This window comes from Heptranchias perlo, chromosome 13 (genome assembly GCF_035084215.1).
Source record: "Heptranchias perlo isolate sHepPer1 chromosome 13, sHepPer1.hap1, whole genome shotgun sequence".
Taxonomy (NCBI): Eukaryota; Metazoa; Chordata; class Chondrichthyes; order Hexanchiformes; family Hexanchidae; genus Heptranchias; species Heptranchias perlo.
Genome location: NC_090337.1, coordinates 12874077 through 12893274, shown reverse-complemented (window position 1 = coordinate 12893274; position 19198 = coordinate 12874077). Strand labels below are relative to the sequence as shown.

Here is a 19198-nt window from a genome sequence, read left to right as displayed (position 1 = left end):
TTAACTTTTGTTTTAAATGATCCCAAGGTTTTCACCTACACTAGTCTATCTGGAAGTCCATTCCATGTTTTTTTTTTATTCGTTCATGGGATGTGGGCGTCGCTGGCGAGGCCGGCATTTATTGCCCATCCCTAATTGCCCTTGAGAAGGTGGTGGTGGTGAGCCGCCTTCTTGAACCGCTGCAATCCGTGTGGTCACTTTGTGTGAAGAACATTCTGATTTTAGTCTTAACTTTACCTTTTACTAATTTGAATCTGTTTCCTTGTCCTACTCTTGCAAGTTAATTTAATGTAAAGTCATCTGGATTTACCTGTTCCATTCCCTTAACTATAAGATCTCAACCTTGGATGCCTCCTTTCCATGTTGAAAAGCTCAAGTCCTGCTAGTCTTTCCTCTGAAAGAAAGAAAAAGTTTGCATTCAGTTATTAACTTGGTCCGTTGATACTAGGGATCCGTCTCGTGGTTCTCCTCTGCCCTGTATTCAGTGCTCGAATGCCTCCTTTGTTCGCCGGCAGCCTCAGTATTCAAAGTAGGGTCTGACCAGAGCACTACACAATTTTGATAACATGAAGATAATGGCGCAAAAAATCTCACTGCTCAGCCAACTTTCTTCATTGGGTTACATGTGCGACATTCCTTGGATCCCAATGATTTGAATCGTGCATTTTTGTTAATGTACCCTCTTCAAAATGGTTGTAATGCTGGAGCAAATGCAATCTAATCTTAATCTGAAGTTGCTCAATTCAAATTGAGATTGTGCACAAATTAAGCCTTCTGTGGTAAATTATTTATATTACTTGATTTGATCAACTGGATAATTCAAATTTTCTGAAGCAGAAAATGACTGAATTAACAAGAGTAGACTGCACTGGAAATTTCCTAGACTGAATGTTGAGTAAACAGCATGTCTGAATAAACTCCATTCCTTAATTAGGTAAGACAGTTCTGTGTTGCTAGTTTGGTAATATTCCATATGGTATCTGTAGAAATGTATGGAGATCTTGACAGTCCACCCACTGAGTCAAACGGGGAAAGAAAAGAGACAGCTTTCTAAATTTAAAAAAAGTGAAATTTGCATGTGATTGCAGAGGTGCCTCAGATTGTTTGCAGTTTGTTATGTAACAACATATTTTAATTCTCCAGAGATTGAAAAAGTTATGTGCAAAGATACAACATTCCCTGTTTTGAACTTTTTGCTCATTCGGCCAAGTGTGACACTCTCATTTCCTTGTAGAGCTGCTTTTGTTGCCCCTACCAGTGAAGTTGTCTGCCAGGTGGTACATGACAGAAGCTTGATAATTACTTCTTTTCCCTGTCCTCCTCCTCTCCCACTCTCACTGTGAGGAGCCTGGCCTCCCCATGGCATCTCTTACAGAATTGAACAATTGTTCAATTCTGTGTGTTTCTCACTGGTACTGCAAAGAGTAGTGAGAATGTGGAGCTTGCTATCACATGGAATGGTTGAGGCGAAAGCATAGATGCAGTAAGGGGAAGCTAGATAGGCCCATGAAAGAGCAAGAAAATGAAGGATACATTGATAGGGTCAGATGAAGAGGAGTGGGAGGTGGCTCGTGTGGATAGACCAGTTGGGCTGAATGACCTGTTTCTGTGCTGTAAATTCTACGTAGCATATTTAACCACCGATTGTCAAACTTCCAATTGGCTTGATGTTCCACTTATAGGACATAACTGCAGAGCTGTATTTAAAAATTTGCCTTGCTAGCACTCTGTGTTGCAGTACTGAGCTATATGAACCAAAAAGGTCCCAAGTTAATTCCCTGGCTTGTGCCTTGAGTTGTCATCATCCAGGAAAGTGTTGGGTTTGCTACAATTGTCCATAGGAATTGCTAGATGAAAAAAGATCAAGGTCCATCTTGTTTGCCTTCTACCATCCTGGTAGTCACAAGATTACAATAATAATGGAGTTGTTGACTAGTTGTAGCAATCAATTAGTCTACAACAGACCCAGAAATGACAGGAGGAAAACCCCAGTGGTGGAGAACTTTGGGAACCATAGGTTCCCTTAGTTTCTTTGAGCTAGTGATTGCTAACCAATGACCGCTGTTGGAGAATGTGATGAATACAAGATTAAGCTTGGTCATGATGGTCCACACAATCAAATAGCCTGCTGGTGTTTGGGTTCACACACACGAAGAGTGGCTACTTGAATGAATTCCTGAGGGTGGCCAGTACCCATGGAAATGTACATCAACACAAATGAACAGATTCAGGTGAACAGAGGAGAAATGGGAAAAACAATTCCCTCGAGAATGCAAAAAATCCATATAAAATAAATTGTGTATTTTGGCTAAATATTGAGATCTGCCTCCTAGTCTGTCCAAACAAAGATGTGGATTTTGATTTTGGTTTACAAATATTTGACTTTTTGTCCCTTGCTCTTTGTTTACTTGTAGGGTTTCCTAGTATATTCAAAACCAAAGAATGCTTGTGAGCCAATCATTTCTCCACCAATGACAGACAATTCTACAAGTAACTTCATTGTTCTGATCAGAAGATTTGACTGCAATTTTGATATCAAGGTGAGTCACCGTTGGAACATCTTAATAGCTTGCATAAGATTTGTCAATATTTATAATAGTAGCCTTGAATGTTTTCAATTTTGATTGACTCATGATGAATGCACAGAAACTTTATATGCTGCAGTCAGTGTAACAAATAATGTTATATCCAGTTATGTCGAAACTACAGCACAGAAACAAGTCATTCGGCCCAACTGGTCTATACCAGCATCTATGCTCCACACTAGCCTCCTCCCTCTCTACTTTATCTAACCCTATCAGGGTATCCTTCTATTCCTTTCTCCCTCATGTGTTTATCTAGCTTCCCCTTAAATGCATCTATGCTATTTGCCTCAACTACACCTTGTGGGAGCATGTTCCACTTTCTTACCACTCTTTGGGTAAAGAAGTTTCTCCTGAATTCCCTATTGGATTTATTAGCGACTATTCTATATTTATGTCCTCTAGTTTTGGACTCCCCCCACAAGTGGAAACATTTTCTGTACGTCTCCCCTTTCATTATCTGAAAGACCTCTATCAGGTCACCCCTCAGCCTTCTCTTTTCTAGAGAAAAGAGTCCCAGCTTACTCAGCCTTTCCTGATAAGGATATCCTCTTAGTTCTGGTATCATCTTTGTTAATCTTTTTTGCATCCTCTCCAATGCCTCTATCCTTTCTATAATATGGAGACCAGAACTGTGCACAGTACTCCAAGTGTGATCTAACCAAAGTTCTATACAAGTTTAACATAACTTCTTTGCTTTTCAATTCTGTCCCTCTAGAAATGAACCTAGTGCTTGATTCGCCTTTTTTATGGCCTTATTAACCTGCGAGCTATGTGACTAGTATTATGGTGAAAGCACTAGAGCCTCAATGTTGCAAGACCAGCAGAAATGTGGCTTATTTGGTTGGTAGCTCACAGAGAAGAAAATGCTGGGTTTTTTTTTGCAGCTGAAATCCCTTCCCCTAATTTGAATGTGCCACTGGCTAGTGTGAAGCTGGCCCAGAGTACTTGGCTTGTAGCCTGCTCGACTGAGGAGTGGTAAAATCTGGCACAGCAGCCACTCTTAAAGGGTCTTGGCTCACTATATTAAAGGAAAAGTTGTGACGGGGGCAGAAAAGTGGGTTAAATGTTCACAATGGCATGTGGGGCAACACTGTGCTCTTCAATTCTGAATAGCTCGAGGTCCTGCTGCTGGAGCAGTACCAAACGTGAATGGCCCTATTTAAGGTGGAAGGCCATCCTCCAATAAAAATGTTAGTGTGAGCTGCGTGGAGGTAGATCGCTGACTGAATCACTGCAATCGCCCAATCCCTGGTACCTGGCTGCAAATGAAGAAGTTTGCTGGTATCTGGGGGAAGATGAAAGTAAGATTTACTTCTTGCACACATTTCTTGAGTCCATCAACCATGGCCAAACCCTCAAGAACTGGTTCAAGCAATGTTCATAACCATTCTGCTATTGCACACGCCTTTTCACTGTGTTAACACACTTATCTTGCAGCTGGAGGAGTCGGCCAAGGAACACCAAACAGATAGAGGTTTCCAGCCTGAGGCTGTCTCTTGTTAGGGGGTTACTCAGTGGGGTCATTGAAAGCATGCAGTGGTCAGTCCTGATCTCAAGCTAAACCTAGTATTTTTTTCTTGGTGGAACAAAATGTGGGCACTGAAGTGTTGCATAATGGCTGTTGTGCATAATGATGATTCTGTGGTCAGATACCAGCTGAACATTTGAGTGTAAACCCTTTCTGTTCATGTCGGATATATGGTTGATATTGTAAGCTTACATGGGTACCATCTTTGGCACTTTTTACTTGAGGGAACCCTGCCACCCACTTGCTGCTCTGCATCCTGTCCAAATGATGTCGTCTTTCTCCCAGCAAAGTGATGGTGGTGTCGCTTGCAAACATAGCATTTGTCACTTGATACATGGATGTACTGTAGAATGACTAATGTGGCACATGACCCCTGGCGTGGCTTGGAAGCTTCATGCTGTGGCAACCTTCACTTCTACATGAAGAGTCAGCCCTGTTTTGGGATGCTAAGTATAGGTCATTCAACGTATGTTGCAGCTGTGTGACTGCCTGTCTTGTGAAGCAGAGGCAGTAAAGACGTCTCACAATATTTCCAGGTATCATGGAGGGGTCTTTAAACACTTATTGGGGGCAGTGGTCAGTTTGGACAAAACGCCTCTGATGTTGTAACTTCATTTGCTCCTTGATTTTCTGACTCTTTAATTTATGGTCAGGAACTCGTGAGCAACACTCACCCGAATTTCTGATTGACGCTGACAGCTGGTGAGCGGCGCTGACAGCTGGTGAGCGCCCCTGCTGGCCGCACAGTATCAGAAAATAATCCCTTTTAAAGCTTTTGTGTGAAATTCCTCTATCTGCTATTTTAGTGGACATTGCTCACCTGTTTAAAATAAATGGATTAACTCCTCAGTTAAAACTGCAGACTAAGGAATTTCATACCAATGTGTTAAGCATTCATATATTTGAAGAGCCTAATTTTAAATGTCAAATTCTGACCCATGTTGATTTGGTTTTTCTGAAGGTTGGGGGGGTTAGAGTTAGGGCACTTGTAATGAGATGGTTTGACTGCAGATAAAGTTGCCTAAAAATGAGCTGTTATGATGTATAAAAACAATGACCTCATTTTAAAGTTGAATACAATCCACCAGAACTAGGCACTGCAAAGACCATATATTTGCTCAAAAATGCCCCACCCCCTTTATAAAAAAAAAATTAATTGAGCAAATTTACCAAAAACAAATGTTTAGCTGTGCATTGTCTAGCCCCTCAAATGCAGCTCCTAGCTTGGTGGCATTTCTAAGGTTAGATGGTGAAATGGAATATTGTGCCACAGCTCGCATAATCCCTGCCCATTGAAAACATTTGGGAGTGGAGAGCAAAAGTTTGTGCGAACTTTAGAAATACAGTACAAGCTGATAGTGCCTCGTTCAAGAAGCTGGTTAGCAAGTGGAAAATGGATTAGAATAAGGAGTGGGGAGAGAGGGGGACATGAAGGTTGAGTGGCAAAAATACATTCTAGAACCCTAGAGTGGAAGGGGAAGCAGTTGGAGAGGACAAGTGGGGTAATGGTAGTTTTGAAAGATTGAAACAGTGTCTGAAGAGAGGGAGCTTTTGATGGTGCCTGAGTGTTGGGGTGAAGAGATTGAGAGGGGTAAGGGGGAGCAGGTGATGGGTCTAAAGGAGGAGATGAGTCTGGTGAAGGGGAGATGGAATAGATTATTGTGGAGTTTAAATCAAAAGCAAAATACTGCGGATGTTGAAAATCTGAAATAAAAACAGAAAATACCGGAAATACTCAGCAAGTCAGGCAACATCTGTGGAGAAGGAAACTGAGTTAACGTTTCAGGTCGATGATCTTTCATCAGAACTGTGGAGTCTAAGCTGTAGTAAGGCCTAGATTGCACGTGGTGGGAGAGGGCAGACAGACCGGAGACAGCCAAGGCAATAGCCTTTATTTTGTAGATAAAGAAATCTGTATACTTCTAGATATTAACATCAGAGGGCAATTAATTTCAAGCATCCTCAATTTTGAAACTGAACTAACCTCTTCCCATGGTATTTAACCAGGAAGCACCAAATTTGTCATTTTTAATGCACAGAGGGCTGATTGCTGAAGTGGCACTTGAGATAAACAATCTGAGCTAAGTGTAACTATTTTTGTTTCTTTTCATTCAATTTAGCAAAATATCATAGCAATTTAATTGTTTCTATACCGGTTTTGTTTTCAGTTGTGTGAAAAGAAATAGAAGAAAGTCTGATCACGACCTGGGAATGCTTGACAATATTGAAGTTTCATTTCAAAGCAGGGGAATGAATTATTCTGTGTAAATCCTAGTAAGTTCACATATGCACAGGATGTCAGTGAGGGAATGCAGATTGCACTTTGTGTGCGTTCACAGATTTACAGAGGCGAATGCATCTAAAGCACCAGCTTCTGGTCTCTAGGGAGCAGAGAATTCTGGAAAATCTTTCAGAAAATAATTGGTGTGAGAATCAATCAGGGCCTTCCCTGTGCTGTCAAGGCCCTTACCTCTCTGATGTTTTATGATGGAAAGTCACCCAGCTTTAAAGAGCTATAGTCTCAAATGACTTTCTTCAGGCCCCCTCCTATTGTGGAGTGTACCACATTTATGATTAAGCTGACGACATTGATGTTGAAGTTGTTTAAATTTACCATATTGTCACTCGGTGGGAAACTACTTGCATGCAGGAGTCTTTCTTTTTGTAGACCAGGGGAAGAATATAATACACAGTACAGATTGATTCATGTGTAATACATGATACCCTTGCCTTATAACTGTGCAACAATCGATACCTAATACTGTTGTGTGTAGAAATGGGTCTCTTCAAATCTGTGGAGTGCTATTTGCAGAAGCCACGTAAGGCACCTCTGGTGATCTTTTTTAATTGATCCTAATGTGACCTCTTTGATTTATTCTCAGGCACCAGTGGATCTTTGTAGGCCAAGACAGTCTTGGGTGTTTGATACCTTGCCTTTACTGAGTTAACGTGTTGTCAGCTGTAGGGGCAGTGTAATTGGTTTTAGTGTCATAGGAACATTTAGAACAGGAATAGGCCATTCAGCCCCTCTGGCCTGCTCCGCCATTCAATTAAGTTATGACTGAGTCGACTCCATTTTCCTGCCTTTGCTCCATTCCCTTGATACCGTTACCGAACAAAAAATCGTTCGAGCTCCATTTTGTGTATGCTAGGAAGAGAAAATTCACCTAGTGTCCAGGAAGTACACTAGCATGGATGTTGTGTGAGGATTCTATTAGGCTCCATTGTAATGCTTCACCTGGTCAGTTTATGTGGCAGACTTGCACATGAAAATAGGCATTTGGACATGATACTGTAAGGCTGTTGGCACATGTGGAACTGTATCTCAGCGTAAGGATCTTCCAAAGAGCCTTCGGGGAAGAAGGGAAGCAAAATAGAAGGTAAAATGTGCTCGTAACAAATAATTGTGAATTTGAAAACTTGTGTGGTGATGTCTTTGTGCTGTCTAACTCTTGTGCAAATTCGCATGCTTGGGATACAAACTTGAAACCACTTAAACTGTTCAAGTGGCAACAAGAATAGGGCCGGAAGTATGACGTGGGATCAATAAAACTTGTTTTCATAATGGACGCAAGTGCAGTGGCTTTGAGTTGAAATGTGCAACGCAATATCAAATTAGGTATTTTAATGATTTAAACCATATGAGGCCATTCTGTATTAAAGATAATATATTGGGTTGTTCAGTAAGTAACTTAATTTCAATTCCTAGTTCACCTACCATATTGTGTTTGCTGGACCATAAATCACATTTTGTCAAATGTATTAAATAAGTTTGTGTTTCATTCTGCAGGTTTTATTCTGGAACGCAATCTGCTGTGGATGAATAACTTGACAGCATAAAGCTTAGCAGTGGTGTTTTTTTTAAAAAGAAAAGCACTTTTTAATAGGCATTTTGTATGGCAAGGAAACTATTCCTTAGTTGTATGCCCTATCAACATGGACAGTTACACATTTCTTACAAATAGGTTAACGTTCATTTTATTTAACTGAAATAAAATGAGAATCTCCATTGCAACAGTCATACAATAGCAGTAGCAATGACACTATGTTTAGAAAGGAGTTCTGAACATATGTTCTCTTTACATTTTTGATATAAATGTAATTTGTGACCAGGAAAATAGAAACTAACTTTCCTGCGTTCCTGCACAATTGTGAGTAACTTACTGCCAGAAGTTCACCTTGTGATGCTCTAAACAAAGCATTGAGAGGTGCAAGGGTTATTGCTTCCAATTTTTTTTAAGCTTAGATCACCTGTTTCCTTCCTTATGGGGGGAGCTTCTGGCCGCTGCCTCAGGCTTCCCCATAATAGTCTAGCAGGAAATTGGAAATTTATTGGAAATTGCAGGTGCAAACCCACAATCCATGCTAATCCTTAGCACAGGAAGTGGCTGCTGGAATGTCATGAATGAAAGGGCTTCTTGCATTTATATAGTGCCTTTTACAACCTCGGGATGTTCCAAAGCACTCCTACCCCTCCTAGAGCGTTTGCTCATCTACATTCATTGGTTCGGCAGAAACCTTCAAAACTGGAGGGGGAAGATTTAAGAGCATTCTCCCCTCTTACTTTGCTGGGCTGTGGTTCAATAGGTGACTGTAGTCCTCCTGTACCCTGCCCAATTGCCCATTCCTCATGTACAAGTCTAGGCATTTCGAGTCAGCAGATTTTGATTGTAGAGGGCATCACAGCCAAATCTGATACTGGTCTTGCCTGGCTTGCACATGCATGCACACGTTTCAGCAGGGGTTGCTGGATAGCAATCAAGAATCAAAAATCTGGCTGTTATATCCTCCTCTGAAGCTCAGGGTCCCTATGCCCTAGGAATTCTGGTCTGTATGAGATGAGTAATGTGGCACATGATGCATTTACCATTGAGTCATTGGGGCGCTACAAAGGGTGTTTAAAGTTGGTTCTAGTTCTTGTTAACTTTTTTTTAAAAAAAATTGGTGATACTCTCTAATAGTCAGTGAAACTGTGACTCCCTGACTGTGAAGGATTATTCTGAAGCTGTGAACTGAATTGCATTAACTATTTATTTGGACCTCTACCGAAGCATATGCTGGGTGGGGTTGCATTGCAAGTTTAAGGCACAGGTTGGGGAATACTGAAGGACCGTTTACATCAGCTGTGCTTGAACGACACTACAGTAGAACTAGGTTTAAATCTCTCAGAAGATGGTGTGAAGATTTGAATCTTTGGCATGATCTGAAACTAAGTTCCTTTTTTAAAAAAATAGGGTGGGGGGAGTGGTGATAGAGAGAATGCTGCAGCAGGCTAACTTCAGTACCCAATACCAGTGAAAACCATGGTCTTTGCTCACCATCAGCAAACATTAGCAGGGACAATTTAAAAAAAAAGTCGGCTTCCAGTTGATGTTTAGAAACATTTCTATCAAACTCAGTGCCGGTCAGTGGATATGCACTGTGACGATTCTCCTGCATTGTTATTATCTTAAATCTGTTTTCATAAAGAGAAATGAATCTTATGCCAGTATAGTTTGGATGCTTGGTGGGGAGGGGGTGGAAATGTTCTATTATTCCCAAGAAGTTGCTCATTAGTTGCAACCTGCTATTGGCTTCTCACTTTTCTACTCTGTAATGCAGAGAAAAATAGTAATCATATTGCTTGAATATATAAAACGTGGCCTATTTGCGCAGTGAAAAGAATCCTTTTATATTGATGCAGTTAGAAAGTATGCACATCTGCAAAAAAAAAGAAGCAGCTCATATGATGGCTCAATGGCTAAATATGCCACATGGTATGTTACTGACTCCTGCAAACCAAGGACCCAGGATCAATCCCTGATCTTGGTGATTAATTTGGATGGTAAACAGTCACTATAGTTGGCTTCAGTGTCCCTGTGCTAGGGAAGGGAAAATTAGCTACAGTTGCTGCTTGTCCCATAGCATTGGAAAATCCATATGCATGGATGTCAGGTGAGGACATGATCAGGGTTAGCTGTAACCTACCCAGAATTCGAATGGCCTGCCAATGTACTCTGTCTAGTCTCACACATGAAGTATGGCTACTTGACAAAGTACTGGAGAGCGGTTAGTCCTTGCTGATCCATACCCCAATATTAGTAACTTTCTTCTAGAACATGGGCGGAAAGGGTGAAAGCTGAGCTGAGCAGTGAGGTTTTTGAAAAGCACAGCTAATCCCGGCTGCACTAAGGAGTTTTGCTTTGAAAAAGTTTAAGATCAATGCGAACAAAGAAGTGTACTGTTTGTTTTTAATATAATTACACATTTATGTTGCTTAACCACATGATTAGTTTGGACTCCAACTTTTTCACATAGGTTTGGATTATTAAGTCTCTAAGTAGTTTTTGCAATTGAAGCTTGTTTGCACAGAGCTTTCTAACATCTCTTTTTGGTGTCTTTTTCCACTCGTGTTCCTCTTTCAAGTGTGCAGTCGTTTTTGACTCTTGCATGCTTTTGTTCTGTCACTCGGTTTCTCACCTTTTTTCCTCTCTTTCCTTCCCTCCCTTAGCAGGTTTTCCACTTTCCCCCTTGCTGTTTATTGATTGTTCATGCTCTGTCTTTTTTTCTTCCATGTTTCTGGCTTTAGTTGACTTTATCCTAAAGCTCTGTAGAAGCCAGCGATTATTAAAATTCTGTGTGTTCCAAAGATATCAGATCAATAGATAGTATTTTTCTGCATCAAGTAATTGAACCTGGAGCCATGCAATGCACGAGTGAGGATTTAAAAAAAAAAATCTAATTTTTTCCCTTCTCCTCTCTTAGCCTTTGACTCCTTGCTAGACTGTGGTTCCGCAGCTTCCAGTTTCTCCTCTGGTACCTCACCCAGGCTTTTTTGTAGGCGTGCATCAGCAATCTATTTGAATGCAGGGAACATCATGGCTGAGCTCAACCCTGCCCTCACCTGATGTCCATACGCACGCTCTAGTGGAGGTTGCTTTATAGTGACCAAGGGTGGGAGCGCTGACTAACTTTGGCCTCTCTAATCCAGGCGCACAGTCATAGTGCCCCTAATACCGCCCCGGCTATGATCAGCTAATGGACCGGGGATCGAACTTGAACTTTCCTGGCATGCACGACTCAGCTGCTCACTGAGCCAGTAGGGGAGTGTGTGCAACTAGCAGCTAACAAAAATGGAGTATTGATTTGTTTTTGATCACAGATTGCATAGGCTTCCTTCCATCTCCAAACAAAAAACCAGTAACTTTAATGTGTTTAGATGCAATGACTTTGTTTAAAAGGGTAATTTGAGTGGAATAAATACTCATTAAAAATTAATGATATTAGATTGCACCTCAGTATTTTAAATGACCCATGACTTTATCTAAATATTAAACATTTGACAAATCAATTCAACATGGCAACCAGCGCATTTAGCTGTGGAAGCGATAATATAGTCTTTAAATTATTCAATGTGCCCTGAGATTATATCTCGAGTAGTGTATTGAATGGTTTTCACATTACAAGACCATGATTACTGTAATCTATTGGTATTTTTAACACATGGCATTCCTATTGGTATTTATTTTGTGGCTAACAGAGACACATTATTGCACATAGTTAAAGGCTACAAAAATGGGTGCATTTAATTTTAAATACAGTACTCCTACCTGCAGTAAATTTAAATAAACCGTAAAATGTGCTTTCATTTTTTAAAAACTGTATCAACCATATTATCTGGTATAAATCCTACCTCCTGCAGGCTAATCAGGATGACATTAATAGGCAGTGATGAGGCTCAGAACCACAATCTGCGCCCTCCCTGCACTAGAAGAGAGGCAAGGGAAGAGAATATGAAGATTTCTCTTCCCCCTCCCTTGAATTAGAGAAGTGTTACTGTATTATTGGGTTAATTTGTTGTATTATGTCAATGATAGGATATGACATCACAGCTTAATTTCCTCGTATGATAATTTCCTGATATTGGGGCAGGGACCAGGCCCTCCTATGGTAAGAGAATATGAAGGGTGCTGTGAGACTCCTTAGTGGCTTTTAATATAGATCTGCAGAAATTTACAAGTGATCTAAGTATTAGGCCACTCTATTCATGTATCACAGGTCCTGCAAAAAATAATTAGAACTTCTGCAGCAAATTAAATGCTTAATGGATAAATACTGTGTGTGGTATTGGAAGAACTCAAAGCAGGAGATGATAACGTGCAGAAAATATGGGTGGGAAAAATAATTTTACACTCCATGGAATAAGCAGTTCTGTTAGGTATAGAATAATGGCGTGATTTGCTTTCATCTCTTTCCTCTAGACAACTCTGGCTGGCATATTGAAACTCCTAGATGATAAATAGATTTTTGCCTAATGTCTAAGAAGTGGACTCATTTTGGGTTTGTGGATACATGCTTTTGGAAACCTACTTTTCTTGGACAGCTGTGCATTAGTGTGTATGATTGTTCTCTGTAAATCACCTTTTGGTCTTCTGAGATCAAAGTGGGTGGGCAGGTTTATAAAGCCTGCTTGCCATTTGTTCCTGTTGCCCTGTACTTCACCCTATGTGGAGACTGTCAGAGTAACTAACCTCACATACGAGTTTTTGTTTCAGAAGCTGGTTGTAATTTGGTATCTTGATTTGTGAAGTGCTTGTTTTTAAAAAAAAATTCTTGATGTGGGTGTCGCTAGCAAGGCCAGCATTTATTGCCCATCCCTAGTTGTTCTTGAGAAGGCGGTGATGAACAGCTACAGTCTATGTAATGAAGGTAATCTCAATGCTATTGAGTAAGGAGTTCCACAATTTTGACCCAGCGACAATGAAGCAGCGGCGATATATGTCCAAGTCAAGATAGTATATGACTTGGAGGGGAACTTAGAGGTGGTGAGGTTCCCATGCACCTGCTGCCCTTGTCCTTTTAGATAGTGGAGGTCACTGGTTTGGGAGGTGCTGTCGAAGAAGTGTTGGCAAGTTGCTGCAGTGTATCCCGTAGAAAGTACTGTACCCTAGTACGGTGGTGGATAATTATTGTAGTTGAAGAGGCGCAAGTTATAAGTTCTGTAATCAAGTGAAATCTGCTGTATTGACTTTATGGTATTGTTTATCTTTTACTTTTAATAAACCTAATTTGTAGTTTATAGCCTAAGTCTCACTGATAGTGTTCTGGTGTCGGAAGATTAGGAGAGCACCAGAGGGTTTGTGTCAATTCAGTGAGCTAATAACAGTAATAAGGGGTATGGGTTTGAACCCTGGGCAACACTACGTTACCAGATATTGTGTGTGTATAGGATTACATTTCAGCTCATTGAAAGCGATGGCTCGCTTATGTGAGTGGACCTTGATACTGAGCCTAGACATTAAAATGTACTAAGTACAACAGGATCCCATTTGAATGAAAAGCTAAGTATTCGTGATGTCAATGAGTAAAATGAGAACTACCTCATCTCTGCAGCAGTAGCGTACATGCAGTATGTGCACGCATGTGATTGTTCTGTAAGGACAAAATCAACATTCTGATGGTACCTTTCCCCATGGTCCGGTAGCTTGTTGACACTCCCTATCTAGGATTCCATATGAAGCATGGCTACTTGGGTAAAGTAAATTTCTGGCATCTGAGTTATTGCCATCAGGAGAGGATGAGTAAGGGGTATACATTGGAAGAGAGGAAAGTGGGTATTAAACTGTTACCAATGGATAGAAAGAAATTGCATTTATATAGTACCTTTCACAGCTCAGGATGTCCCAAAGCGCTTCATGACCAATGGCGTACTTTTGAAATTTAGTCACAATTGTAATGTAGTGAAGCATGGCAGCTGATTTGCACACAGCAAGATCCCACGAACAGCAATAAGATAAATGACTAGATAGTTGGCTTTGCTGATGTTTGAAAGATAACTGGCCAGGCACCAGGAGAATTGTCCTGATCTTGTTCGAATAGTGCCATAACTTCAGCTCACCCTAACTCGCACCAAGTCCCATTCACCCACCCCCACCGTGCTCGCTGACCTATATTGGCTCCCGGTCTGAGAACGCCTCAATTTTAAAATTCTCTTTTTTTCAAATCCCTCCATGGCCTCACCCCTCCCTATCTCTTTAATCCCCTCCAGCCCTACAACCCTTCGGGATCGCTGTGATCCCTCTTGCGCATCCCTGATTTTAATCGCTCCACCATTGGCTACCATGCCTTCAGTTGCCTAGACACTAAGCTCTGGAATTCTCGCTCTCGCCCCTTCCAAGATGCTCCTGAAAACCTACCTCTTTGACTAAGCTTTTGGTCCTAATATCTCCTTATGTGGCTCGGTGTCAAATTTTGTTTGAAAATCGCTCCTGTGAAGCATCTTGGGATGTTTTACTAAGTTAAAAGCACTATATAAATGCAAGTTGTTCTCGCCATATTAAGTACTTAAAAGGATGCCCTTCTGATGGAGTGCTGCACTCCCTCAGTGCTGCACAGAAGTGCCGACCTAGATTATGTGCTGAAGCCTCTGGAGTGGAGCTTGAACTCACAACCTTCTGAATCTGAGGTGCGAGTCCAACCACTGAGCCAAACTGACACCTAGCCATTGAGTGCGTATTTGTTCATTTTTAAAAAAAAATGAGTGCTGTCACCATCTTACCGATATTTTGGGTAGACTCTGTTCCTGGAAAGATGCCTGCTTCAGAAAATCTAATGCAGAGCTGTTCTGTATAGTTAGAGCTAGAGCTGACACCATAAACAAACTTTCAATGCTGTTGATTGATTTTTCAGAATTTGAGACAGCAGGTGTGACTATCGTTCCTGCAGCGCACTGTATGCACAGTGTCTCCCAAGACCCTTTCCCATGGTGACACCACCACTTTTTAAACACTTGAATCCCTTCTCTCGTGTTCAGGCGTTGATGTGATATCTGAAGGGTTGAAATGTCTTGAGTGTACAGCTTGATTACAGTCCCAGCACTCTGATATCTCCTTTCTCCAATCACTCATCCTGATTGGCAATCTGGCTTCATACTGTGCAGACCATTTGGAAAAGTCATTTAATTGTTTCAATTTAGCTGAGTTCCAGTTCTTAATCAAAATATAAATATCTCATTTGATATCTCTAAGAGTAGTGTTACCACCAGCCGTATTTTGACCAGGACTACCATGAATTTAAGAGTGCTGTCTCATTTTCTCATCGCCTAAAAGCATTTTTAAAAAAACACATTTTAGGACAATTGTTGGCTTCACAACATGCTTACTTTGCTACTTTCAAAAGGGACAGGGTTGCCAGAGTAAGTTCTTAATGCTCTATTGCAGTCAGAGTTGGAATGTACCATGCATAGGGAGGAACTTTGCAGCAGAAGTAGAAACATAGAAAATAGGAGCATGAGTCGGCTATTCGGCCCTTCAGGCCTGCTCCGCCATTCAAAATGATCGTGGCTGATCGTCTAACTCAGTACCCTGTTCCTGCTTTTTCCCCATATGCCTTGATCCCTTTAGCATTAAGAAATATATCTATTGCCTTCTTGAATACATCTAATGACTTGGCCTCTACTGCCTTCTGTGGTAGAGAATTCCACAGGTTCACCACCCTCTGAGTGAAGAAATTTCTCCTCATCTCTGTTCTAAATGGCACACCCTGTATCCTGAGACGGTGACTCCTGGTTCTGCACTCCCCAGCCATCGGGAACATCCTGCATCTAGTCTGTCTAGTCCTGTTAGAATTTTATGTTTTGATGAGATAGTACTATGCTTAGTACTTTTTATTGGCAAATATTAGAATCTAAAAGAAAAGAAAATGTTTTACTGAAATCTGACTACATTTTTCTAAACATAAAGGGGCAAGGGAAGGTGGTGGTCTTGATTAAAGTTAGATTTTATTTGTGGTGGAGCAAGCTTGTGATTGTCGAAGGCTGATTAGCTGTTGTCCATGCAAAACTGGAAACTGGATCCTTTTTCCTTTTATGCTTATCTCTCAGAACCAACTTACGACTAAGAGAATGAACAGTTTACAGATCATGATGTGGTTATTGAGGGATGGCTTTTGTAGGTTCCATTTATGTGCAGACAACAACTACTTGCATTTCTATAGCACTCCTCATGTAGAGAACAACAGCTCTTTTACAAAAAAGGTGCATATTGAGCAGGTGAGAAAAAGGTGACAAATCATAGGTCCTGATCAGGTATGATCAGAGAAGGATTTTATGGAAGCTTTTTAAAGAGGGAAAGATTTTAGGAGGGAGTTCTGGAGGACAGGAGCTGAAATTTTTTTTCTCCTTGGTTTTACAGTATGTCATGGTGTGTGGAAATGGAAGAAAAAGGAGTTGGTCACCAAAGAGTGCACAGCACTTGACAGACCAAGAACTGTAATGTATTGGGGGGGGGGGGAAGAGAGAAGGAACAGGAGAGCAGTGGTCAATGATGGAGATGAGGGACGAATGCTACTGTTTCCTCTGACTAATAAGGTTTCTGTTTTCCCACCCCCCCCCCCCCCCCAAAATGACATTGCCAGATTGTTTCTTTGTCCAGACTGAGGCTGGTTTCATGCTGATTCCACGTGAGGCTCGTGTGCAGTCAGTATGCCTACATAGCCTTTTGAAGGCTCTAAAGTAGAGGCCGAGTGCATTTAAAAACGCTGTGCACAGAGGATGTTTGGTATCTGCTGGGAAGATGTATTAATCAACACTGAAGTGATGAGAATGAATGTCCTGTACTCAAGAACATAAGAAAAACATAAGAAAAATCGAGGACAAGAGACCATTCAGACCACTGAAGCTTGTCCCTCTAGTAACTGTTGAAAAAACCTCAAGAGCAGTACTTAAAACGGAAGATAGTGCAGTCTATATTTGATTTTATGGATGAGATCAGTTCATGGAGAGTCTAAAGCTGGATTTATATTGCACGTTTTGGGAACGCAAACCAGTGCAAGACATCCTCCTGGAGAGGTCTGGCACCATTTGGCTTTAGTGTACTCAGGCTTCTGAGTTATGCTGCTTTTGATGTGCGTCCAAAACCATTTTACATCAACGTAAAAGTAGCAGTATAAATTGCAACATAAAGCAAGGGGAGTCGATTTTTTTTAAGTCCTGAAATGGAAGGTATTTTAAAATTGACCTTTTGCTTCAAATTTTGGAAAAGATGGGGACAGAAATTTTAATCATCCCCAGAGAAACCGCACCGTTGGTAACCAGTAAATTAAAGCCATTGATCACGCCACAAAATTCAATTGTGCTGCTGTATTTATAATGCTTCATATTTTATGAATTTGAATTGTGAAGAATTAATGAAATATCATAACTGGAAAATCTTGTGTATATTTTGCAACATTATTTAAGTTTGACTTTTTTAAAAACAAAAACTCGAGAGCAAAGTTTTCATCTGTGTTTCTCTTTTGTGCCCCACCTTGCCCAACCTAACTCTCAAGATCTGATTCAATACATCATTCAAATTTATTTTACAGAAAATCAAAACTGCAACCAAATGATGGGGGAATTTTATTCTTTGGGAACAAAAAATAGTTCTGCACGGTTTTTGTCACAAATAAGTCAGGAGCAAGTGATGGGGTGCATTTTCTGCAACTCTTCCTTATTTTACTAGTCTGACTAGTACAGGACTGGCAGGTTGTCTAGAAACTGTAGACTGCTGGTTCACATCTTCTCAAGTAAACTAGTACCAACTTTTCTTGTGTGTAGGTTTGAGGTGGGCGATCAGTAGTCTTTGTTGAGTGGGAATGGCAGGAGAATGACGACTGACTGGACTCTTTTTGTTCTGCCTCTTTCCCTGAAAGCTCCTGTTCATATTGCTAACTGACTATTTTAGTCAGTAAGTACAAGTATAAGAAACCAGTATCTTTTGATCTGTAGCTGAAAAAAAAGATTATGGGCTTTACTGGTGTGGTTTAAAAAGCATATTTGTGCCAGTTCCATGTGCTGCTAAAACCTTTTTATCAGCTTGTTATAAGGGAGATTTAATTAGTTGGTGTAGAAGTATGTATAGACAGGGTTGTCTGCACTGATGACTCATGTGCATTGTGGGTTTTCTGCAGACAGAGGGCCTACTGCATTCACTAACTGTTACTCAAATAAGGCAGTTTAAAACTTGTTTTTTTTACCCGGAAGCATTTACATCATTTAATGGTGCCCTGGTGTTTTTTTTATTTTTTTTGGATGTAAGATTCATCAGAGATTTTACCTAATAAAATAGTTAGCCAACAGTGGTATAAAAGTACATCAATCTGTGAGGATATTCATGTTCATTGTGATTAAAATTGGGTTTGAATAGTGTGGGCATTGAGCCATCAATGCTTTATGTAGTGAAGTGGTGGCACATGATATCCCCCCTCCCTCCTGGCCCCGTTTTCAATCTTAGTTGTGTCCTCATGTGGCGATGCAGTAGGAGGCTAAGTGTTGTCAGTGAAGGATGAAGAACCTGAGGGGTGGGTTATCCACAAACTGCACTCACACAGCTCCTGTTGGCCAGTTTAAGTGTAGCTGATCAGCCCTTCATGGTGTCACAAGAAATGTGCGAAGGCATTTTATAAGGGAATCTGAGAACACTGAGCAAGATATGGAAGAAAAATTAGGGGAGGAGAATGAAGTAATGTTCCAAACAGTAAGTTTTCAGGGGGCTTTTCATGGTGAAGAGAAAAGTAGCAAAGCAAGGGGTTTAGGAAGAGAATATCAGAGTATAGGAGTGTGGTGGGTAAAGGCTGGGACACCAATAGTGGAACCAAGGAGATGGGGATGCATGTAGACAAGTGTTGGAAGAGCAGTGTGTGCTTGCAGGGATGTAGTGCTGGAGCAGGGCTGTAGAGGGATTTAAAAAATAGGACAATAATTTGAAATCTTTGTGTTGGTGAGAGGGGGGAATGGGGAGCCAGTGGAGGTTGTTCAGGATGGACTGATGGGTATGTAGGACTTTGTATGGCATAGGATACAAGTAGGAAAATTACAGATAAGTTGGACTATATGTAGGGTGAAATGCAGAATGCCAGCCAGGAGAGCATTGTAGAAATTGATTCTTCAGGTGTGGATTGGGGGTGAGTTAGGGATATAGGCAGGTGGTGTTCCAGAATTTGGATGTGTACAGTATTGGCGATAGACTGTATATAGAGGTAGACTGTATATGGAGTTTGAACCTTGTCTCAAGGTTGACTGTATCACCAAGATTGCATAGCATTGTTGACCAAAGTGTGAGGTTCTCTG

General features: G+C 40.9%; 1 protein-coding gene across 1 annotated transcript in view; it reads left to right on the top strand.

Annotated features, from left to right (window-relative positions):
• The window catches only part of LOC137331288 (E3 ubiquitin-protein ligase RNF13-like), a 234398-nt gene that overhangs the window by 74889 nt on the left and 140311 nt on the right, over window positions 1-19198 (top strand). Inside the window, exon 4 of the mRNA XM_067994997.1 lies at window positions 2415-2540. Within this exon, the coding sequence (XP_067851098.1) occupies window positions 2415-2540 (126 nt within the window). The remainder of the gene's footprint in view (window positions 1-2414; window positions 2541-19198) is intronic.